The sequence below is a fragment of the Podarcis muralis genome, chromosome 2 (assembly GCF_964188315.1).
Source record: "Podarcis muralis chromosome 2, rPodMur119.hap1.1, whole genome shotgun sequence".
Taxonomy (NCBI): domain Eukaryota; kingdom Metazoa; phylum Chordata; class Lepidosauria; order Squamata; family Lacertidae; genus Podarcis; species Podarcis muralis.
In genome coordinates, this window is record NC_135656.1 from 87,572,968 (window position 1) to 87,598,656 (window position 25,689).

The 25,689-nt window shown below is 43.1% G+C and overlaps 1 protein-coding gene across 4 annotated transcripts in view; it reads left to right on the plus strand.

Annotated features, from left to right (window-relative positions):
• FGD5 (FYVE, RhoGEF and PH domain containing 5) overlaps positions 1–25,689 on the plus strand; it is a 141,253-nt gene that overhangs the window by 88,806 nt on the left and 26,758 nt on the right. For 3 of the 4 annotated variants that reach the window (XM_028719266.2, XM_028719265.2, XM_028719263.2), the window contains exons 6-10: positions 5,749–5,906; positions 7,358–7,514; positions 13,754–13,841; positions 18,308–18,358; positions 19,839–19,897. In XM_028719266.2, the coding sequence (XP_028575099.2) occupies positions 5,749–5,906; positions 7,358–7,514; positions 13,754–13,841; positions 18,308–18,358; positions 19,839–19,897 (513 nt within the window). The remainder of the gene's footprint in view (positions 1–5,748; positions 5,907–7,357; positions 7,515–13,753; positions 13,842–18,307; positions 18,359–19,838; positions 19,898–25,689) is intronic. The other variant, XM_028719264.2, reaches the window with a different exon arrangement.

Below are 25,689 nucleotides of genomic sequence, written 5' to 3' on the forward strand. Positions count from 1 at the left end.
TTCTAACTCTACTCAGCTGAGAATAGAGATGGAAAGACCTGTCCATTTTGATTCTCTTGGTTTCTCCTTTTTCCAATCTTAAATTCAGCTCTCCATATTCCTGCAGCAATCAGCAACTTTAAAAATATCCTCATGAAAATCCATCAGCATTTTAGCGTGACTTTCTCCTAATAAACATATTTTTTTGCGTACAGTTTTGACTCATAGACACATTTTCCCAAGAATTTTTCCTAATGTATGTTGTTTTCACTAAGATAGTCATTTTTAATGCATGCTTTTACCTCATGTATTCACTTTTGTGAACATTGTTTGTTTGGAGACCTGCATCACAATATTTGGATAAGTGTGAATTTCAATGGATGGCTACATTTTGGTTCTCATAATTGTTTTACAAAGTGTGAATTCAATAGATTTGTCTTTAAATGGGAACTGAATTGATTTTCTCCCTCATCTTCACCAGAACCCCACTGAATTCAGTAAGAATCACTTCTTAGTACACATGGCTAGAATTGCAATGTAAACCCTTTGGGTCTTACTAAGGTTTGGCCCAGTGAGTAAACACTGGGTTGAGGATCATACTCAAAGGCACCAAGTGAACTTCCATCCATGTTTGTCATCCAGTATAATGTTGGTGTTGACAACATCTTCACTAGATCCAGATGGCTTCCTAGTTTAATTCAAAGCACTCAGCATGACATTTGAAGCTCAAAATCAGCTCGGTCCATGACAAATCAAGGATCACTTTCTATAATATGAACTTATTCATATATTCAGATCTTTCTCCAAGGGCCCAGCCTGTGTGTGGCCTTCCCCATCTGAGACTGAATGGAAGATTCCTTGGGAACAGGCCCTCACAGCACTGCTTCATCTCTCTCAGCTTTCAGGAGCCAGGCAAAGGTGGTTTTATTTCAGAAGTGTGGACTGTTTTAAGTTTAGTTTCTGGCTAGGTTTTGCTGCTTAGTTAGCTTCAGCTGTGTTAATTGTTGTTGTTTTTATTTTTTGATAATTTTACAGTTAACAATTTCCACATGTGTGGTGGATGATACCACCTCACTATGGATTTTTAATTGAGAGGCAGGATATGCATATTTTTAAAATAAATAATCTGGTTAGCATTTATGTGAGCAGGAACTCCTTGTTCATTGAACATAACATAAGGACATAAGAAGAGGATCAGGCCAATGGTCCATCTAGTCCGGCATCCTCTTCTCACAGGGGCTGAGAAGATGCCTGTGGGAAACCAGCTATCAGGATTTGAACACAACAGCAACAACTGAATTCACTAGGACTTACTTGGACTTACTTCTGATTAGGCAGGGCTAGGATTACTTATTTTTAAACTGTGTGGCAAGTCATTCATGCTGGCTGGGCTACCAGTAAACAATTCAAGCCTGCAAACAGGTAACTTTTAGTTCCAAGGAACAATTCCCCTCAGAAGCCCTAATAGTGCTTTGCTGCAGTTGAATTTTGTAACAAAACAAAACATAGGAGGACAGCGATGCTGTGTGTGGATTCCAAAACATAAGGGAAGGGAGGACATCAATTCTGGATAAAAAGGCTAGTGTACAAGCAACTGTGTAGACCAGGCATAGGCAAACTTGGCCTTTCAGATGTTTTGGGACTACAACTCCCATCATCCCTAGTTAACAGGACCAGTGGTCAGGGATGATGGGAGTAGTAGTCCCAAAAACATCTGAAAGGCCGAGTTTGCCTATGCCTGGTGTAGACCTACATACAGGATAAAAATGCTATGACACATGAAAACAGTGACACTGAGGGAAAGAGAGGAAGTTCCAGGCGCAAGAACATTGTGTTCTTGTGTGTGTATGTGTGTCACAGGATATCCTTTGATCAGCTGGAATTCCCGTCACCCATAATCCAACTATGTCTCTTACCAGGCATATTCCTGGTACAGTGGTACCTCCGGTTATGGATGGGATCTGTTCTGGAGGCCCGGCCATATCCCCAAAAGTCCATAACTGGAGGCACCCTTCTGTGTACGCACGCAGTGCAATTGAGCACTTCTGCACATGTGCACGATGCACAGAGCGCTTGTGTGCTTGCGTGCTGCACGCAGAGCACTTCTGTGCATGCGTGCGTGGCAAAACCCGGATGTATACACTTCCAGGTTGGCTGCGTTCGCAACCCAAAGTTTACTTATCCAGAGGGATACGTAAGCAGAGGTACGACTATATTAGCAATAGCTACAGTGTCATTGTGATATTCCAGGTAGTTTTGTCTGTTGCAAGAGTTATTGGTGTGTATAAACAGCAAAGGAAGGTCATATCAGGACAGATAAAACTTTTTTTTTATGAAACCAAGAAGCTTTGTAACATCCACATCTGCTGCGGCTGCTATCAACGAAGAACCCCAGGGAGCTTTCAAACTCTGCAACTTTCAGAGGACATCTCTTTCATGCTGGCTTTCCAGTCGATGGGTCCCACTCTTCCTCTCTCGGTTGCTCGTTCTTCCTCCCTTCCTTCCCTTTTCTTGTGCAATTAAAATCTCCAGGCACTTCCATGGTTTATTGGGATGCAGAGGAAGAATTGGGAAAGCGCTAGATGTTTTTCTAAGTGATTCCATATGGTCCTCCACTGCTAGCAGAAGCTTACAGCTTGCTTCCAGTTCCCTCCGGTGTGCATTTACTTTTGTAGACAACGAAAGATCCAGTTATTTTTCCCATAAAGATTAGATTGGCAGAAAAGAAGACATTTTGCCTGCAAGAGCCTTAGCGCAGGCCAGAACGAGGAACACCCAGCTGCCTGGCTCAGACTCCTCTCTAAGTGTATCCGCTCCAGGGGAATAAAGAGAAAGATTTATACCCATGAATAGTTCTTCAGGATACTTGCCAGGCACAGTAGAAAAACTCAGCTAGCTTCTCTGCACAAACCCTGCCATGTTTTGTTACTGTCATAAGGGCATAGACTTATGGGATGATGCAGGATACCAGAGGAGGAGCAGAGATCACCAGTAACATAGTGGCTCAGTTTTGGTCATCAAGTCCATCGTATAATTAAAAAGGAGACATGGAAATGGTAAATCCAGCCTCCCAACTAAACTTGGATAGCGTGACAGTGGTTCTAAACCAGACCAAAGGAATGAAGTTTTATTTACCTCATGATAAAGTGACAGAAAAGTGCTTCACGGAAGCCCAGTGAGGCCCTGATAGATGTCACTGAATTTGATAGCAACATACTTGACTCATGCCATGTCTTATGTGTTATCTGGGAATCAAAGGAAAAAGAAGTGAAAGGTGTGAGGGAAAGTGCTTTTGCTACCCTGCCATTTACTATTCAAACAATATAACTTGTATTTAGCAGCACCAACCATTTTCAAGGTGCAAATAGTCACAAATGTATACCATTAGGCTGAAAACTTTTGGCAAAAGGGGTGATGGGCAGTCTACGGTAAAGGAAAAGTGCTATGCATCCTATCACCATATGTTCCAGTGTTTAACCTTTTCACCAAACAGTTCCTAGAGCTGAAATTTGATTCAAACTAAGCCTTCCTTGGCAGTGGGATAGTTTTACCTATTGCTACCACAATGAAAGGACATGCACAACTTGAACGCGGTCCCATTTGACGTACATTTAAAAATCAACAATGACAAAACAATTGCTATGGGTTATTGTTGGTGGGTCTGCACGGCATAGCTCATAGCTTCTCCTGGCAAATAGAAGGGGAAGAAATGGAGGCAGTGAGAGATTTTACTTTCTTGGGCTCCATGATCACTGCAGATGGTGACAGCAGTCACGAAATTAAAAGACGCCTGCTCCTTGGGAGAAAGGCAATGGCAAACCTAGACAGCATCTTAAAAAGCAGAGACAAAGCTTGCCAACAAAGGTCCGTATAGTAAAAGCTATGGTTTTCCCAGTAGTGAGGTATGGAAGTGAGAGCAGGACCATAAAGAAGGCTGATCGCCGAAGAATTGATGCTTTTGAATTATGGTGCTGGAGGAGACTCTTGAGAGTCCCATGGACTGCAGGAAGATCAAATGTATCCATTCTTAAGGAAATCAGCCCTGAGTGCTCACTGGAAGGACAGATCGTGAAGCTGAGGCTCCAGTACTTTGGCCACCTCATGAGAAGAGAAGACTCCCTGGAGAAGACACTGATGCTGGGAAAGATGGAGGGCACAAGGAGAAGGGGACAACAGAGGACGAGATGGTTGGACATTGTTCTCGAATCTACAAACATGAGTCTGACCAAACTGCGAGAGGCAGTGGAAGACAGGAGTGCCTGGCATGCTGTGGTCCATGGGGGTCACAAAGAGTTGGACACGACTAAACAACATTGTTGGTGGGCACCATTCGCCCCTTTTGCCTTGTTTTTGCTGCCGGCTTTTGTGGAATAAATGGACCTGCTGATGTGTGACAACACAAGCCCTACTAACAAGGGCTAGCAGTGAGGCAAGATGCTTATTACAAAAAGGACAGATGAACAGTGATTTATGATTTGGTTCCATTGAAATGCCTTGGAGCTATATATTTTCCGATAGACACTAGCCTGCGGGTCTCTGCAGAAACCATACAATCATCTGTGAAAAGATGACTCAGATCCCTGGGCTCTGAAAGTCTGGGGAGCATACTGCTGCATGCCTTTCACACTCTTTTCAAATAGCATGCATTCTGCGTTGTGCCTTTCCAGATGTGTTTGCTGGTGGTGTTGACAGTGACACTGTTCACTTCCAAGAGATTCCGTCTCATGCTAGGGACCTTAACAGTGCAATCCTGTACATGTTTACTCAGAAGTAAGCCCCAATAAGTCCAAAGGGACTTACTTCCAGGTAAGCAGGAATATGATTGCAGCTTAAATCCAGTAGTGCTGCCTCTACATCTCTATGATTGGGGCGAAGGGGAGTACATAACTATCATAATTTTTAGTGGAGGGGCTTTGTGGTTTTTTTGAAGTGCCTTGACTATTGCATAAGGGCAGACAGAACTGAAATTCCAGTTTTCCACACGGATGTGCAAGGAATTTGTTATCTTGAAAAACAACACTATAATGTAGTCTGTTTTGAGGAAGGATTTATTTAGCGAAGGCAGATGTTGTAGGGCAAGGAAGTAGTACTGAGGAAAGTATAAAAGGGCGCGTCAGTGAGGTGAGCAAAGGGTGACCATAATGCATTAGGTTTTTTGTTTGTTTTTTACAAAGGGGATTAAGGGAAAGATGGAATTGAAATGTAGTTTGGAGCAGAACAGTAAGAAGTCTTTAAATATGAAGACTAGGGATAGAAAATTGATGCATAAAAATTAAGGAAACTAGTACATAGGTTTTGGTAATGTTATTGTGATACAAAACTAGACAGGTTGTTTTCATAGGGAAAGATTTTCTTTAGCATTGTAAAAATTGGTTCAAACCAACAAACAAGGAGACAATCATTGTCCCTCTGGTCTAGTTCTCTCATTTGTGACATCTCAGATTTCACACAGTGCCTCAGTGTCAAGTTTGAACCCTGTTTCAAGGGTCTTTCTGAAAGGTTTTCAAGCTCTTGACAAGGGAGCGCTTGAATCCCACAAGAGGACTGTGTGACATCAGAAAATTATGGTTTGGGTCAACCTTAACTTAGTTGAAGAAAAGTGAGGCAACAAGAGGTAAGGAAAGCAAACGGCTAGTCAGGAAGAGAAATGACGAAGGCACAGACAAGAAATTTGGCACTGAATGGCAGATTTTGAATATGGTAGTCAGGAACATGCGAGTAGGATTTGGCAACAGCCTACAGATGATATTCTGAATTGTGTGTACACAGGATTTCTATGAAGCTGTCTTAAAAGTGCTGGGAGATGAAGATAACAAAGAAGATAACCATGAAGAAGCAAAGCTCAAGGAAGGATTGAATGAGATCCCAGAAATCTACAAACTGCACCAAGAAATACTGGAAGAGCTGGAAGAAAAAGTTCTCAATTGGTAAGTGATTTAGCAAGGCCTTTATGCCATCTCAGGACGGCATCCATTTCCTGACATCCTGAAATCTTTAGGAAAACCAAGCACCTATTTCTTTTGAAATAGAGAGAGAATCAAAAGTAACTGAATGTGAAACAACTTGCCTGTGATGGCCTCACCCTGAATGCTAAGAGGCTATACTTCACCCTGAGATTTTACGTTGTATCTGTTACAAGAACCTGGTAGCATGATATGTAATAACTCCAGATGCTATGCACTCAGGCATTATATATCTGGCTACTGAATGACCTCATTTTCAATAGATTCCAGATATGTTTCCTCTACCATTGTTAAAGTACATTTTGCTGGAAGGTTGGGATCCCGATAACAAGAAAGGAAGTCACAGATACCTTCTGCAGTATTTGTGTAAGTGAAAAGAGATGAGCAAAAGCCACACTGAGCCTGAATGGATAGGGTGGGATATCAACATTGTAAATATATAGAACTATTTATTTGCCATCAAGACAAATAATAGCCCACCAACCATATATTGTGCTTGTGGGACGTTTGATGAAATCCTTGTTTTCACAGTCCTAGGCCAGCTCCCCAAACAGGAGGTTTGTTGAGGTTCTGCTGGGCCACCAGATGTGCCCAGTGGACTGTCTTCAGATAGGTGTGTTGCATCATGTGTGGACCTGGAGTATTAAAAAGGTCTGTTCTTCACAAAACAGCTCAGGGCTGATAAATGGGAATGGCTGTGGGCAGCATCCAGTAGAGTTGGGACAGAGCCAAACCAAAGACCCCCTCTGCTGTTTCCCACAGTGGCTAATATGGCTTCCTTGGGAAGCAAAGAATAGGAGATAGGGCAATAGCACCCTCCTGCTCATGTTACCCAGCAACTGGCAGTTAGAGACATATTGCTTCCAGTGCTGGAGACAAGGGTATACAGTCACCATGACTAGTAGCCAATGACAGCCTTATCCTCCATGAATTTGTCTAATCCCTTTTTTTAAAACAACAACAACACTCAAGATGGCAGCCATCCCCACATCTTGTGGCAGTGAATTTCATGTGTGTGTGTTCCTTTTGTCTGCACACTAGTCTTCCACCATGTGACATCACTGGATGACCCTGGGTTCTAGTGTGATCAGAGAGGGAGAAAAACACCTCCCGGTCCACTGTCTCCGCACCATGCATAATCTTCATATGCCTCTATCACAAGCATAGGCAAACTCCAGCCCTCCAGATGTTTGGGACTACAATTCCCATCATCCCTAGGTAACAGGACCAGTGGTCAGGGATGATGGGAGTTGTAGTCCCAAACATCTGGAGGGCCGGAGTTTGCCTATGCCTGCTCTATCATGACCTCTCTTACTTTCCTTTTTCCTAAATGAAAAAACCCCAAACGTCGTAACCTTTTCATTTGTTTGTTTGTTTGTTTGTTTGTTTGTTTGTTTATCCTGATGTGGCTTTAGGGAAGATCACCAGAAAGTGGCTGACATTTTCCTCTCCAGGGAATCAAGGTTCATTCACCACACGGCTTACATTATGCAGTTTGATAGGAATTTGGCTTTGCTGGATGAAGCCCGCCTTAAAACTTCCCAGCTGGATACTGTCGTTCGGGAATTTGAGGTAAGGGCCTTTACGACTGTCCTGTAGTTCTCTTTATCACTCTCTCCTTCCTTCCTTCCTTCCTTCCTTCCTTCCTTCCTTCCTTCCTTCCTTCCTTCCTTGTGTGCCCTCCCTTCAGAGCTCAGAAAGGGTCACATAGGGGGGTGTTAATGATGACTCAGTTCAGGGATAGCTTTGGAGGAGGGTTAAGTCTGGAGGAGTACCTGTTAGATCCACATGCACACCTTCAAGTGAGAAGAATTGGGGTTGCTTGTGCACTTATGTATGTAACGCAAGGGCTGCTATAATAAAACAACAACAACAATGAATGTGTGATCATCCATTCTCACATAACTGTGGGCAGCTATGGGAGATGGAAGCAGCAAGAATTCTAGGTCAGGGATTGTCTTGTTACTGAGCACGCCATACCTGACACCAAATGTATGGGAACCAAGTAATTCCTTCATCTTCTGTCCTGCACATTCCTGGCCTTTGCTAACTTGCCAGCAGTCTCGGAGGTTATTTTTCCAGCCGTCACAGGGAAAACCATAGGGCTAGTGTGCTCATGCTCAGTGTAGGAGGAATTTAGAATGCCTGAACGGGGCTAATGCAAACTTTGTCCCTCTCTTCTGCTTCCTGCCACAGTGACACTTCTTCTTCTGGTGGCGATGCACACAATGTCAGCCCTAATATATATCCATTTCTCCATTTGTAAAGGGTAGGGGAGGAGAGGTAGTAATATTTACTTATCTGACAGAAAAGGTTACGAGGATAAATTGGCTGCTGTATTTTTAATGTGGCTTGGGCTGTCAGGCCCTTGAGATATGGATTATGTCTCCCTCTGCAGCACATCTGAAATATTAATAATGATAATTCATTAAAATGACCGTTTGTCAACATTTGCCCGTGGATATTTCACTGTCTGAACCCTTGAGGCCAAAAATATAAAAACGGAGTCTAAGAATGCTGCTCTGAAGGCTTTGATCGGAAAGGCAGACTTCTAATTGCAAGAATTGTTTTTGGGGGCTTATCTCAAACTTGGTTATCCTGTGGGCTGTACTTCCTTGTTGCCCAGGTGTTCAATATACTAGAGTCAAAAATTGCTTGTCTCAAAGGCAATGGCAGTATTCTCACCAGCAGGGATATATTCACAAAATGCATCTGTGTGTGTTTGATATTCAGAGCATATTCATACCACAGACTTTATCTGGTTTAATACTTACTCTCTTTCCCCAGAGAACCTTGTAAACTATAATTTTGTGAGGGGGTAAAGTGGTAGAAACTGAGAACTCTCTGTTAGAATAAAGACAGGAAGGAGGTTTAGATGTGCTAACAGCACCTGGCTTAGCTTTGCTCCTTCAGGGGCTACATATTCATTGACTGTGAGAAGACTATGGGATTCTACACTTACAGCAACATATGGGGTTGGTTCATCTGAAAGCCTTCTAGACATACATTCTTACTTGAAAAGACATTTTCTAAGGTAATATTTGCAGGGCAGAGAATATGTGTTCCAAACACTTCCATCCCACTAAGTCTGTCCACCTTGACTGTAACAGAGAATTGTCAGTCCGTTCACCAGCAGTGGGGAACGTCTGACCCATGGGCCTCATTGGGGCTGCCAGACCTCCCCATTTGGCCTAGGACATGGTTTGGCTCACCATGTCCATCATCTAGTGTCATACGGTGCCAATTTCAATTTGAGGAATCAATCTTCCTTTACAGCTGTGGCTGCATTCAAGGGAGACTTACAAAGGACGCATTGGGAGCATGTATAGAGTTCTTCCCAGAAGTTTAAATCACCTGATGTGATTTAAAACCTATGACATTAGCTGACTGACAGGTGCATGGCTCTCTGTCTCCGCCCTTCACTAACTAAAATCCAAAGGATTTTTTGGTGGAAACCATAACAGTTAGAAGGGTATAAATCCTGTATAAATTTGTAGTGTAGATACCAGAGCTTAGATCAGGATTGATGTAATTTATCATTTTGGAAACCCTAATGCTGGCAGCAGGTGAAAATTATGACCCTGAATAGGGGCCAAATTCGGGGAGCTGCTCTCCTTTAGTAGTAGGGTCTTTGTTTTTGTTCTTCCTTTTCTTGTCACCAGCCAAAAGTATCACATTTCCTTCAGGAACCAATCCACTGCCATTTTCTGGCCTCAGAATACCCTAGATACAGCAGCATTTTGGGGCAATGTGGGAGGAAAATGGCTGCCACCACAAAAAGATAGCAGTAGCCATATTCTTTTAGCAGCAGCCATTTTCCTCACTACCACCACCATGCTCCAGAAGAATGCTGTGTTTGGGGCATGCTGAGATCCAGAAAACTAGTCAGTCTCTCTCTCTCTCTCTTTTTAAAAAAAGTTCAATTTTTAATGTCCCCATAGGCAGCAATGGAAAAATAGGAAAAAAGTAAAAATAAAAAAAGGAAGATTTAACTGTTTCTGGGATCAACCCTCCCAATTTTCACCACATACATTTGCAGGGGTGGGGAGGGATTTGATCTTAGCCCCAGTAATACACTCTTCCTTGCCTAATTCTGATATGTATGCCTAAACTGTCCTCCCAGTTCACCAATTCAGAGGTAAATTAGTGCCTGACCCTATATCCAGAAAGGTCCCGACTCTCTTTGAGTTTATGCTTGGCAGTTGAATGTGCTCTATTCCCTTGGGACTAATGCAGAGTCTTGCCTTAATCCTGCTCTTCTTGTCTGGCACATAAATCAGTACAGCTCTTCTGAAGATGCCTTTGGTGTGTTTCAGATCAATGGTTCTTACTCTGCCCTTTCCCCATCTCCCTCGCAATGCCCCAGGAAGCAGGGTCAGAATGTATTTCACAGGAACGTCACAGACCCTACTATTAAGTAAGGGATAAAAGTTGCCGTGTTAATGCTTTTATCTCAGCTTGGTGTGTTGCCCCTCAGTTCCGCTACAATTGGAGTTAATGGGATTTTTATTGGAGTCGTAAATCTGAACTCAGAAGCTTCCTGTGGGTTTGGGTTTTGCTTTGTGTTTTTGTATCCTTGATCTTCTCCCCGCTCACAACAGTATCCAAATAGGAATAACACTCAGTAACTTCGTTTAAAGGGATGGTGATGGAAGAAAGGCAAATCTCTCCTGTACAGTGGTACCTCAGGTTACAAGCACCTCAGGTTACAAACACTTTGGGTTACAGACTCTGCTAACCCAGAAGTAGTACCTCGGGTTAAGAACTTTGCCCCAGGATGAGAACAGAAATGGCACGGCGGCAGTGGGAGGCCCCATTAGCTAAAGTGGTACCTAGGTTAAGAACAGTTTCGGGTTAAGAACGGACCTCCGGAACAAATTAATTTTGTAACCAGAGGTACCACTGTATCACTTTCGAAACTGATCCTGATCCTGTTCGGATATTTGTGTGTGTGCAAAGTTGGAAATGTTTGAATATGGGGGTGCCAAAGGCTTGGTCAGTAAAAAGGGTTGCCTACAGTGTCTTTAGTAATTAGGGTGCCTCCATATGGCAGGTTTTGGGAGGACTTGGTGCTGCTCACGCATGGAAGTTTTGCACAGTGTCTTCACCATCATCAAAATGACACCCCCATCCCCTCTTCTTTTCCTCCATATTTGGCATTTCCACTGAAAATTTGATGGGGTGGGGGTGGGAGAAATCTGCAAAACTTGCAAATCTGGATGAAATGAGGTAGGGGAAAATATGGAGTGACATTTTGATGAGGACAGCATTGTGTGGATGCTGAGAAGATCCTCCATGCACGAACAGCACCGAGTGGACAATAGACAGCTGTGTTGTCTGAAGCGGCCATCACTGCATGATGATGGTGAGGATCAGAAACTGAACAGACGCCACTTCCCCTTTCACCGCAAATCCATGACAAGAAAAGCAGCAGCAGCAGGTGGATATCTCAGGGAAGGACTGCAGCTCAGTGGTGGAGCATCTGCTATGCGTGCAGAATGTCCCAGCATCTCTAGGTAGGACTGAGACAAAGTCCTGCCTGAAGTTCTGGCGAGCCACTGCCATTTACTATAGAAAATATTGAGTTTAACAATAATAATAATAATAATAATAATAATAATAATAATAATAATAATAATTATTTATTATTATTTAATTTATTTAATTTATCACTCTGGGCGGCTTCCAAGAGGAGATTAAAAATACATTAAAACCTCAGTCATTAAAAACCTCCCTAAACAGGGCTGCCTTCAGATGTCTTTTAAAAGTAAGATAGTTGCTTATTTCCTTGGCATCTGATGGGAGAGCGTTCCACAGGGAGGGTGCCACTACCGAGAAGGCCCTCTGCCTTGTTCCCTGTAACTTTGCTTCTCGCAGTGAGGGAACCACCAGAAGGCCCTCAGAGCTGGACCTTAGCGCCCGGGCAGAACGATGGGGGTGGAGACGCTCCTTCAGATGAATCAATGGTCTCATTTCAGTATAAGGCAGCTTTTGAAGGTTCCTAAGTGCCGCTTAGCTAGCAACTCTAATGCAAACTCCCTGGGTTTCTCCTTTGTTTCCTTTGTTGAAGCTGCTATGGAAACTTAGGTGGAAAGTAGCAAACGGATGAGAGAGTAAGTTGTGGCAATGACGTCCCATCAGAGACATGGCTATTCATTTTTAATGGCTCCAGGGCCGGCCAAGGCAGCCTGGATTGTCGCAACCTGTTTCATAGTTCATCCATGCCAGATGACCCTTGTTAACTTTTGGCTGAAGTTTGTTCTCGGACTTGGAAACAGGAGGAGGAGTCGCTGCAGTAACAAGATGCTTATTTCTGCGTTACTTGTTTGTTTCCCTGCTGAGATATTTCCATTCCGTTTTCAAGGCATGAGACTTTACAAAGCAAGCCACAACGTAGCGAGACAAGTACAATTAAAGAACATTGAGGATCCAAAAACACACAAACTCAACCCTAAGATAATAAACACATGACCAAAATTAAATGTAGAAAAACAATCCAGAGAGCCAGAACAAACATCTAATAATTTAAGCAGCGGCAGGGATCAAAGGCTTGTTGAAAAACGATTCAACTGCTGGTGGAACCTAAGTACACAGAGAGAGAGCTAATCCAAGCTCTTGGAGCAGTGAGTGCTGCCCTCACAGAAAAAGCCCTCTCATATATTACCATGAGTGATAGATGCATGTGTTACATCAATGATTGGGCAACTGTAACAGGCCACTGGAAACTTCAGCCGGTGCAGAATCATGTGACCCCATTATTGTACCTGCTGCACTAACTGTTGGTTCAGCTCTGAGTGCAATTCAAGTTGCTCGTTGGTAGCTTCATAGCCGTGGATTGCTTGGGACCAAGCTGCTTGTGGGACCATCTCCTCCTATATGACTCCTCCATATGTAGAGCTCTTGAGCATGTCGCTGCTTTCCGATGTATTATTTGTTTCTTTTTCTGCAAAAAAAATTTTCAAAATAGTTTACAAAAAAGAAGATAAATTACATCAGAAAAAATAGGAGCAGACCCCCTGTTTGGGGGAAATGGAACAATTTTCATTTGCTAATATGTCTTAAAACTTCTGCCAGAAATTCTGTATTAAAAGGAAAAGAGCAGCCTGCTTCCTGCTCTGTGTTTACCTTGTTAATCCCCACCTGTTTTTCCAAAGAAAAGTGGTCCTTTCACTTTTTAATACCATTCGTGAGCATGTCACAATAGAGAAGAACAGTGTTGAGGTCAATGGGCCATATCTCGCCAGATGTGTCAAATAGTCATGAAGGCACAACTATTTTCTCTGCTAGTCCTATGATTAGCTACTGAGCTCATGTCAGGCCCCCACAGTATACTCATGACCTTTTAGCCCAAGTGAAGAGACACTTGCCCTGTAAATTGCGCACAGCACTAATGTCAACTTCTTCTGGGAAAGTTCTTGGATTTTATATTAGCCTTGAGATACTCATGCATTATAAATATCAAGCTGCTTGTGGCAGGAACCCTCCAGCTGGCTCCAGTCAACCAGCTGTAGCCACAAAAATATACAAGGGTCACTTGAAATCTGTAGTCGCATGGAGTCTGAATTCTGAAGTCTATTTTGACTATCGACCAAAATATAAATAATCATGAAAATTTAATATTGGGTTTTAGTTTCATTTTGAAATATTGTGGGCAGCTCCTGGAGACTACCTGGGCACATCTTCTCTCTGACAGCGCTTTAAATGTCTCTCTTGCCAGTCGTGTGAACCTGGATGGATGACTGATTATTATCTGATTGTGGATGTCTGAGCTCTGACCTTCACCCTTCTTATTTTCCTTCTCTTGAGGACAGCAGTTTCGTGGTGGCAGTCCCTTGAATGTGAAACATCAGCTCTTGAAAGTGGTGCAGCGCATATTCCAGTACCATGTGCTCCTCACAGGTAAGCAAGATATAAAATATGCCACTCCCATGATAGGAGGCTCCTCCTTTTGCCTGGTTTGTTCTTAGCTTATAGTCATCCTCAGGCATTATCACCCTTGAAAGCCAAGCTAGAGCTTATCCGCACATCCTCTCGTCCCACTGTCTTCCTCCGGGGAAAACCGCTTTTTAGCGCTCAGTCAGTGCAAATAACAATTTGGATTTTCCACAAAGCATTGACAGAGCAATACTAATGAATCTGAAGAGGCAGAGGCAGAATGAATTAGAGCAAGAATCCCATACACTCTGAGAGAATCCCAGTAACTCTTGTGACTCATAGCACACTTGACTTAAACATTTCATCCTTTTGTTTTCCATTGTCAATGTTATTGTGGATTTCTCTCAGTGACAGCAACTGCACCTGAAAAATGGAGTAGAGAGTCTGTAGCTCTGTGGCAGAGAACATATCTCCAATACGTAAGATTATTGTCTTCTCCACTTTAAAAGGCCTCAGGTTGCAGGAGTGTGAGGAAAGTCCTGCATCTGAGATGTTGTAGAGTTTATGCCAATCAGAAAATACTGTATTAAACTCTATATCCCTTCCTTCTCAGACAAATCTAGGGGCAGCCAACATGCGTTGGAAGGAAACAGAGTGTGGTAGCTGATCTCATCCCCAATGGACTTTGAGAACAGACCTTGTGCATGTTATGTACTGAAGTTCTCACCCTGGGCCAGCAGGGGGATACTGTAGATAGTTATGCAAATGAAGGATCAAAAGTGACGTTCAGTGATTGGATAGTTTGTATGCAAATGAAGGATCAAAAGTGCCATTCAGTGATTGGATAGTTTTAGAAAATTGTTACAGTAACAAGGTACTGGACCTCTATATAAGCAGGCTGACTGAGCCCTTCAGTTCAGTTCTGTTCTGACATCTGAATAAAGAAGAGCTGTTTGAAGAAGCGCTGTGTCGTCTGATATGTTCGCCCACAACTTAACAGTGCACATGGGCTAGGCTCTGTATACATGATCAGAAGCCACTTGCTTATGCACAGGATCTGTTCCCAAAGTCTACTGAACACATGTATGTCAGGAACAAGGCCTGATCCTATGCTCCCGCTCCTCCCCATGAATGTTCAGCATCCCTTGTTTGGTGTCAAGCTGTATTTGTAACCCCAATGTTTCTGCCTGCCAAATGTCACCTTCATTATCACTGCTGGAAGCCTGGAAGCCATCAGGAGAGCAAGAAAGAATAGAAAAGTGAAAAGCCTGGCAGGCTGGGTCGAAAGCAGCCTCATCCCAAAGCAAAGCACCAGCAAGATGACATAACATGCTAGATGAGTCCACAGGAATTCCAGCTATGGATCATTTCAGGCATAAAGATGGGCAAGCAACTGGGGCGGCGGGGGTGGCCCGTGTCTTTTGGTGGAGAGTGACATACGATGAAGTTTGCAGGGGGCGGGCAATGGGAAGAAATCCCACCCATATTCAGCAAGTGGTAAAAAAAGCTTCAGAACATATTAGAAAGAACTGAAATCAATGGACTAGAACAAAGGGAACTTCCCGAAGAGAACTTCACAGCACTGATTAGAAGTACTTTCATCTTGGTCCAAGAACATTGATCATAAGTCCAAAGAAATGCTGTCTTCCCAGTGGTTCCTGTTTTTTGTGGGGGTTTTTTGTTTTTGCAAGAACAGCAGCACAAGTGACTACCAGATGCCAATGAGTGATTTTGCTGGGTGATTTGGTTTCCTCCACAGATGCTAAGCAAGGGGGCGTTAGTTCACTACAACTATCTTAATAGGTCCATGCATCTGTTTAGTGCATTAAACAGATTTGTTTGCTGTAAAATTATGTTGTAAGCCAGCCAGAGTGGCTGAGGAAACCCAGCCAGATGGGCAGGGTATAAATAATAAAATTAGTAATAGTAGTAGTGAGATGAGTGGTGTATTCACATATAGCAGGAGTGGTTAAGCTGTGACCCTCCAAAGGCTGCTGGACCAGAACTCTCATCATTCTAGGTCAGTGCCTGTACTGGCTAGGGCTGATGGGAAATAGGGTCTAACGAGAGCCACTGGCTAGCCACCCCTGGCATATAGCATTCCTGTAAACAGCTTGCCTGCTGTATAACAAGCCCTGTGAATGTCACACTCCCATCAGCTACCAGATGCTATAAGATGTCTTCCTGATCTGAGCACCAGTACAGCTTACGTGGACAGGTGTGACACTGGGTGTTAACAAGGTTTTCCTCTGTCTGCACTGATCTAAAAAAAAGGATCATTCTTTGGGGAGGAGTTCAATGTTACGTTGCCCTGTCCAACTTTAATTCAACTACAATGAGAAGTTTTCTGTCAGTTTCATTTGCTAGGAAAAGGGAGGGGAAAGGTTTTCAGGTAGCAAGAAATGCAGATACTCTGGAGTGCATGTGCTCTGTAAGTGGGAAGACCTTTACTGCTAGGTGATTGATCCCTGGTCAACTTTCCGGAGAACATGACCTCAAATGACCTCAAAAATCATGACTTAGAACCACTCATGGAACTGTACTGCTAGAGGGAGAAGTGGCTGATATTTGCTGCTTGCTCCTTTCCCTGTAGCTCTCTCTGCTCTCTGAAAAGCTGCTCAAGAATGCTTTGAGATCCTCAAGTGTAGGAGACAGTATGGGGACTGCAGGGAAAAGGAGACAGAAATTGCCTCCCTTCCTTCTTCTGGTGGGAACCTCAGCTGGATTGCAGTTCCTTCTGTGACTCTGGATCCAACCTGCTGCCCTTGCTCCTGTCAAGCAACTGTCTTGAACTCTGCAGTTGTTTGGATCCACACCTTCCTCATCTGTACAATCTGCTATTGATCCTTATGCCCCATTTACTTTAAGCATGTGTGACTGGCTAGTGGCTTGCAGCCACATTCTCTTGCCTTAATTCTCTTTTTCCAAGTAGGGAGATGAATGTTTGTTTGCTGAAAAGGGCTCAGAGGACCCCTTTCCCCCACTTAAAGGACCGTTGCATCTCCTCCTGACAGGGGCCCATCATTCCAGCCTTGTTGCTCTCATTTGTATTACCAAACAAGAGTAATAAAATTCATTGCAGGATACACTTAGGAGGACCAGCCAAAGCACTACAGCTGCAGTGCTTCTGCCTTCCCATACACATTTGGGAAAAATTACTGTAGACCACAATGATTCATCCGGCAGGGATAAGCAATGCCTCAAGTCCCCAGCGACAGCTTTTGCGTATAGCCTACACAGATATTGCAAAGTGGTGATTGCAACAGCTCTTCCCTTAGTCCAGGGAGATCCAGAAATAACAGATTCCCTCATCTTCTTGTATAAACTTCTATCAGTAACGCAACTCGTATTCATTAATTCAGCGCAGTTGTAATCTGTATCAAGTCGCATGCAGTCAAGGATTAAATATTGCTTCACTCAGTTAAACATAATTTCTCAATTTGGAATAAGTTTGTGTTTATCTATTTTTAATCCTTCATAGGAGTATCCACTATAACTAAACTAGAATATAATTAATCGGGGGGGGGGGGAGCGTCAGCGGGGGAAATTGTTCCATTATCTTAGGCAGTTTGGAATTTTGCAATTAAAAATCCCATTCTTTTGACTCTTGCCCTGGTACTGGCATCTTCTTGAATGAACTGAAACTTTTAAAGCTTCCAACGTTCTTATGTATAGGGAAATGGTGCATGTCCTCATGCATTCTGTTTCTCGGCTACTTGAAAGAGCGTCTCATCCCATGTGATCCTGTCCATCCACTTAGATCAGCTGAAGAACCCTTTTTGTATTTTCCTGCTGCTTTCTGAAGTGCAATGGGGCCATCTTTGTTATGGGACATAGGATGCAGAACTTCTCTGCCTAGGGAAATCTGCCAGGCCCCCTCTTTGCCTGGGAACAGAAAACTGAGGTCTACAAGTGGTTGAAATATGGGGTAGGAGACCATAGTAGTCACTGAGTTGGACGGCTTTCGAAGAGGATTGGAGGAATTCATGGAGAAGGCTGCCAATGGTTACTAGCTGTGAAGGCGATGTTGTGCCTCTACAACTTCTGAAGACTAGTTACTGGAAACAACAGAAGGGGAGAGCACTCATATGCTCGGATTCTGCTTGAGGTTTCCCACGGGCATCTTGGTTGCTACTGTGAGAACAGGTTGCTGGATTGGATGGACCATTAGCCTGACCCAACGGGCTCTTCTTATGTTCCCAGAACACTCCTAAGATGCAAACCTGTTCTTAAACCTTAGGTTCAGTGTGGTTTACAATCCTGTGTATGTTAACTTGGAGGTAGATCCCACTATGTTTCTTAAGCTTAGTCTCAGGTTAATGTGCAATGGATTGCAGCCTGAGGCTGGCTGCCTTCAGCACGACAGAATCTGTTCCACCAGTCTGAGATCTGGGCTGAAAACCCACCTAGATTAAGGGTTTAGTGTTTAGAGTGGATCAAAAGGAATTTATTTGAGACTTACTACCTGCTTTATATCTGATTCCCCACAGATTACTTGAATAACCTTTGTCCTGATTCCGCTGAGTATGAAGAAACACAAGGTAATTCAGTATTTTAAAAATGATAATAATAACTATTTATTTTGCCTAATAAATAGCTAGTGTCTCTACTGGTCCAGGAAGAAGTCTGTGAACAAACAACATCACTGCACTCAGATCTCAGCTTGATTTTAAGATAAATTACCTCTCTTGTTCATGTCATTTGGGGCCACTCACTCATCAAAACATGTACTGTTCTCTGATTTTTAAGTTCCTTGTGGCCTCAAAATAGGTCATATTAGATATTTAGAATGAACAATGTATGTGATGACCAAATACTTAACATGAAATAATTTTACTATCTGAAACTTTGATCGTGAGTAGTGACAACACTTTGAATTGTCAGGCTGCCATCCTATATACACTTAAGTGTGAATAAGTCCCAGTGTGCTCAATGGGGCTTATTTGTCTGTAGACGTGTATAGACTTGCGTTGCAAATGGCCCTTGTAATAATTTATTATTATTTTTTAAATTTATTAGTCGCTTTTTCTTGCTGCAGGCAACTCAATGCGACTTTTCAAAGCAACTTTGAAAAGCAGTTGGTTTTGTGTTCATGATCAAGAACTAGTTGTTACTACGAAGTTTGATTTATATGGAAAACTGAATCCATGAAAGGGATTTTACTGTGCAGTGTTCTCATTTGAAGCATTCTTCATGCCTTGCAACCAAAGTGTATATGTTTTTTCTTCTGGATTTGTGCAAAGTATAACCAGTTACATATGCCAGATTGTGGCCAGATCCAAAAGCGAGAGGGTTCCAAAATGTGTTGTTTGAACAGAGGCAAACACAATATTCTGCTTAAAAAAAATAAATTTAAAAACACCACCAAAGTCTGAACTCTACCATTGCATTTGTTCACTGACTCACATTTACTCTAGTAAATTTATCCAGTGTATTGACACCAGTTTCTGCCAACCTAGCAGTTCAAAAGCACATCAGTGCAAGTAGACAAATAGGTACTGCTGCGGCAGGAAGATAAACAGCGTTTCCGTGCGCTCTGGCTTCCGTCATGGTGTCCTGTTGCACCAGAAGCGGTTTAGTCATGCTGGCCACATGACCTGGAAAGCTGTCTGTGGACAAATGCCGGCTCCCTCGGCCTGAAAAGCAAGATCCCATAGTCACCTTTGACTGGACTTAACCATCCAGGGGCCCTTTACCTTTACCTTACATATAATGTATATTTGCAATAACTGTAACTGAGACAAGTGTGCAATAGCTCCCTGTTCAATAGGAATGTTGCTTTCATTTTGTAGAAGTGAGGCTGAGCTGTAGCAACTTGGCTAAGGCTCCCAGACCAAGTAATGGTTGAACAGGAATTTGAACATGTATTTCTTGAACAGCATTAATTCCTAGGCAGTACAACTTCTTTTAGCCTTAGCGAGACTCCATACCTAAGAAGGATATATATTCTTCCTCCTAAAAATCTGCACATCTTTTCTTTTCTGAACCTCAGTTAACGTGTTCTGCTTTCTTCCACTGCAGCTGCCTTGCTCATCGTCTCCGAAGTTGCGGACCGAGCCAATGACAGCATGCAGCAAGGGGTGAGTTCCACCTTGCCCTGATGCCTCCTAAGTGCTACCAGTTCAGATATATCTCAAATCAACATTTATTTTTAATTATCTGTCAGAAATAAATGTTAAAGTGTAAAACTTACTGCACAGGGTAGCTCCCCAATGCCCACTCAGAAGCAAGTCCTATTGAATTCAGTGGGGTTTACTCCCTGGTAAGTGGAGTTAGTATTGCAAGCTTGTTGTTGTTGTTGTTGTTGTTGTTTAGTCGTTTAGTCGTGTCCGACTCTTCGTGACCCCATGGACCAGAGCACGCCAGGCACTCCTGTCTTCCACTGCCTCCCGCAGTTTGGTCAGGCTCATGTTTGTAGCTTCGAGAACACTATCCAACCATCTCATCCTCTGTCGTCCCCTTCTCCTTGTGCCCTCCATCTTTCCCAACATCAGGGTCTTTTCCAGGGAGTCTTCTCTTCTCATGAGGTGGCCAAAGTATTGGAGCCTCAACTTCACGATCTGTCCTTCCAGTGAGCACTCAGGTCTGATTTCCTTAAGAATGGATGCGTTTGATCTTCTTGCAGTCCATGGGACTCTCAAGAGTCTCCTCCAGCACCATAATTCAAAAGCATCAATTCTTCGGCGATCAGCCTTCTTTATGGTCCAGCTCTCACTTCCATACATCACTACTGGGAAAACCATGGCTTTAACTATACGGACCTTTGTTGGTAAGGTGATGTCTCTACTTTTTAAGATGTTGTCTAGATTTGCCATCGCCTTTCTCCCAAGGAGCAGGCGTCTTTTAATTTCATGACTGCTGTCACCATCTGCAGTGATCATGGAGCCCAAGAAAATAAAATCTCTCACTGCCTCCATTTCTTCCCCTTCTATTTGCCAGGAGGTGATGGGACCAGTGGCCATGATCTTCGTTTTTTTGATGTTGAGCTTCAGACCATATTTTGCGCTCTCCTCTTTCACCCTCATTAAAAGGTTCTTTAATTCCTCCTCACTTTCTGCCATCAAGGTTGTGTCATCTGCATATCTGAGGTTGTTGATATTTCTTCCGGCACTCTTAATTCCGGCTTGGGATTCATCCAGCCCAGCCTTTCGCATGATGAATTCTGCATATAAGTTAAATAAGCAGGGGGACAATATACAGCCTTGTCGTACTCCTTTCCCAATTTTGAACCAATCAGTTGTTCCATATCCAGTTCTAACTGTAGCTTCTTGTCCCACATAGAGATTTCTCAGGAGACAGATGAGGTGATCAGGCACTCCCATTTCTTTAAGAACTTGCCATAGTTTGCTGTGGTCGACACAGTCAAAGGCTTTTGCATAGTCAATGAAGCAGAAGTAGATGTCTTTCTGGAACTCTCTAGCTTTCTCCATAATCCAGCGCATGTTTGCAATTTGGTCTCTGGTTCCTCTGCCTCTTCTAAATCCAGCTTGCACTTCTGGGAGTTCTCGGTCCACATACTGCTTAAGCCTGCCTTGTAGAATTTTAAGCATAACCTTGCTAGCGTGTGAAATGAGTGCAATTGTGCGGTAGTTGGAGCATTCTTTGGCACTTCCCTTCTTTGGGATTGGGATGTAGACTGATCTTCTCCAATCCTCTGGCCACTGCTGAGTTTTCCAAATTTGCTGGCATATTGAGTGTAGCACCTTAACAGCATCATCTTTTAAAATTTTAAATAATTCAGCTGGAATATCATCACTTCCACTGGCCTTGTTATTAGCGATGCTTTCTAAGGCCCATTTGACTTCACTTTCCAGGATGTCTGGCTTCCATTGCAAGCTTACTTCTGGGTAAACATGTGTATGACTGTGCTGTAAAGCCACGATGAAACATTCCGGTGTTAAAATATGACTATGCCTAAGCTAGGTGGTTTGTAGTAGTATGGGGATTGCTTATAAATAGACAAAATAGCTATGCAAATTCGGATTAAACACTTCCAACATCAGAGCATCAAAGTCTCCGTGGCAGCTGCTTTTGAAACATTTCCAGAGATCTAACAATTGATCTGCTGCGTCACGTCTAGTTTGGCTCCCACACAAATAGAGTTCAACCTGGAAACCTACATCGCAATTTTTAATTCCATAATGTAGCAGTTTTTCTTTCCCTTGTGCCACTTCCTTCCCCCACCTGTTCTAGCAAACAGAGCTCCAGGGGTGTTTCTCAGCAGGCAGGAAATGGAAGCCAATGTTGGGACCAAAAAAAAAAACCAAGACTCGCAGTAGAGCATCTGTTTTGCACACAGAAGGTCCTAGGTTCAAGCCCATGCATCTTCAGTAGGGCTGGAAACTGTGAAACCTTGGAAGTCTCTGCAAGTCAGTGTGGGACCATCCTAAGCTACATCGACCAATGGTCTCACTCGGTGTCAGCACCATCCTGTGTTCCTATTAAAGTTTGCTGTATCAAGAAAACTGATCTACGGTTGCAACTTGGCAGCACACATTTTCTTTTCCATGCACCCATGTTCAGCCCACGTCTTCAGTGCCTGGACGGGCTGGGTGACGGGAGCAGCTTCTCCGACCTTCCGATCACAGGAACGCAGGAACACCAACTCAGCATTCCAAGGAATCAGTCCTGGTGCTGTGGACTCACATCTGCTCTTGTGAGCACCCAAATGAAGAGTAAACGGAAGCAAAGCTGTGGAGGTTTTGCAGCATACCTAATTTATTTCTACTGATTAAACCAATAAAAGAACATAATAAACATGTACGAGAGGAGCAGCTCTCATGCAGCCATCTTGTCGCAAGACAGATCAAAGGGGGGGAATGCAACAGTACTAGAGACGGAAGTCTTGAAGAGTAGCTTCTGCCCCCTCCTTTCTCACAGTATGAAAGTAAAACAACATGATCAGGTGGTCCTTGCAATGGGAGGGATGAAAATACTGACATTTCTTGCATCCTAAGATATAGAGGGTGGGACGCGGGTGGCGCTGTGGGTTAAACCACAGAGCCTAGGACTTGCCGATCAGAAGGTCAGCGGTTCGAATCCCCACGACGGGGTGAGCTCCCATTGTTCAGTCCCTGCTCCTGCCAACCTAGCAGTTTGAAAGCACATCCAAGTGCAAGTAGATAAATAGGTACCACTCCGGCAGGAAGGTAAACGGCATTTCCACGCGCTGCTCTGGTTCGCCAGAAGCGGCTTAGTCATGCTGGCCACACGACCTGGAAGCTGTACGCCGGCTCCCTCAGCCAATAAAGCGAGATGAGCACTGCAACCCCAGAGTCATCCGCGACTGGACCTAATGGTCAGGGGTTCCTTTACCTTTAAGATATAGAGGCAACTCTTACAAGAGCCTGTGTACAGGTGCCGTGACACTTGCATGCTTTTTAAACCCTACAGTAGATGACCACCAAAGAAACAAATTCACTTCTTAACTATGGCTTTTAGATAGGAAATTCATGGACTTCCGACACTTCCATGGAACCACATGGTGGGGACTGTTATACTAATTCACCTGCTCTTATATGCTGCTGGGGGATTGTGCAAGGAATCTTGTTATGCTTTTGAAAGGCGGAAGCGTCTGGGGAGGGTAGCCTGCCAAGTGTCTGTGAGCCAGATCCACCCGACAGCTTCCGTCTGGTCAGATGCAGCCCACCTTCTCTTTACAGAAATTTAGGATTGCTGTGTGCCTGTGAAGAGGAAACGAAGCTTCCACTTTTTTAAAAAAAATAAATTAAAAAAGGAAGCCATGTGCTTTGTCAAGATGGAAAGTCAAAGCAGCTGCTTAAAATATGGCCAAGAATGTCCCCCATTTCCACACAGCTGGGAATCTCCGATTGTGGGATTTAAAATCCATGTCTCTGAAACATGTGCCAAGACTGAGCACGGCCAACATTTTCATGGTCTGTTTTACTGCCCAGGTTTCAGCAACAGTTTTCCTTGTGGACAAAAAACAGATGGGTCTTTGCACTGCAAAGTCTGTAGACATTTGCAAACTGCCATTTCCACTTCATTAAAGAGGAAGAAAACGGATTTGGCGGGGCTGGGTGCATTACCACCTGCAAGCGGGATTACCTCTTCCTCCCCACCGCCATCTTTCTGGCTCGGCTCCTGTGCCTTTCTCTGAAGGTTGGCACACATAAATTTTGAAGGTGAAATTTCCCCTGGCATAGTGATAGAAGTGCTGGGGGGAATGTTTAATTTTTGCACATCTGACTGCTGTGAAAGGCCCAAGAGGGAGGACAACAGAAAAGCTGGCAACTTTCTAAAGAGCTGAAGATACAAAATCCTGAAAAGCCAAGGGTCTCACTCTTTTTGCATCTGCTCAGCCTTAACTTTGCCCACAGGAGCTGAATCGGTATTAAGCTTTTCCTGAAAATAAATGTTAGACCAGAAATCTAATTCCTTTCAGAATAAGACTAGGCTCATGATCTAGAAGTCTGTGGCTATACCATCCCTTTTCCTTTCATCAGCTGCCTCCATGAAACCCACCGGTCCGCCAATTGATTATTATTGTTATTAAACTCTATGAAAACTGCTTAAAGGGGAAGTGGAGAGATGTACTGTCTACCAGTCTCCCCTTAAACATACCCACCTATTTATCTTCTGCCCTCCAACTCTGAAACTGCTTTATGAAGCTTTATGGTCACTAATCAAGGTGTATGGCTCTCTTTCAAAAGTAAAATTTAATATATACCAAAGCAACAATGAAAAATGCAATAAAAATGAATGATGCTTCACTTCCTAACATTACTTTTGGTTGACTGAAAGACTTTTAAAATAAATTATATATCTTGCTTTTTACTAACTGGCTGTTTAATTAACCTATTAAAATAATAATTACCCCCAATTCAATTGATATTTTTCTGTTGTTTAATGAAGCTAGCAAATTTTCTCAGCTAAATACCCACCCCGAAAAAAGATGTATTGTGAAGAAAATGCTTTTAAAAGCACTGATTGTATCATGAGACATAGCATCACCTGTGAATAGGACTTCCATTTCCCCAGACAGGGTCCTGATTAAAATTCAGTCCACTTCTTTTAATTTTTGATTAATCAATTCATCATACCAATTAGTCAATTAATTCAGCCGTAATTATTGGCACTGGGCAAAACTTAACTAGCACTGTTCTTTTCCTTTCCAAGTCTCCTTCATAGCTCAATCCTGTGTGTGTTAAGTTGGAAATAAGACCCAGTGTCCTCAAAAACAATTAACACTGGAGTAAGTGTATATAGACTTGCAGCCTCAACAAACCATCTGCCCAATTAAAATGTTTCATGGGAACAAGAAAACATCACTGCAATGGAGACGTGCAGACCAAGATGTTAGGAGACCAAACGCACCGATGCTGTGGATGTAATGAGAGCAATTCATTAAAAACTCATCCCTTTCGTACTGAAGTGCCATCCAGCATTGTCACTGTAATAGGAACAAAGGTCTCATTAGATTCATTTTAAATACCATACTGTGGAAGATTACACAACTTGCCAGGACTCATTGATTGTGTCCAAGCTCTTCAATGCAGGTAGGCCGTTAATAGGGTCAAACTCCGTTAATGAGTTCTCTAATCTCTGCAAAGGACACCAGATTTCATTACTTACTTAATACTTAACCTTGCTTGTAAAGACCACAGCTACATATCTATTGCTACTGAAGGTGAAGCATCACAAATAATCCTGTCAACAGTTCTATGACATTCAAAGGTGGGTTGTTGTTGAGGTGTTTGTTTTTTTAAGAATTTGCATCATATTTGTTTGTTTGTTTGTTTGAAACTCCCTTTTATCTACTGTCTCTCTCTTTTGCAACTGAATTTATAATCCAGCCCAAAGCAGCTCAGGAAAAGTTGCAATAATAAAACCCAAACCCAGTATAAAATAT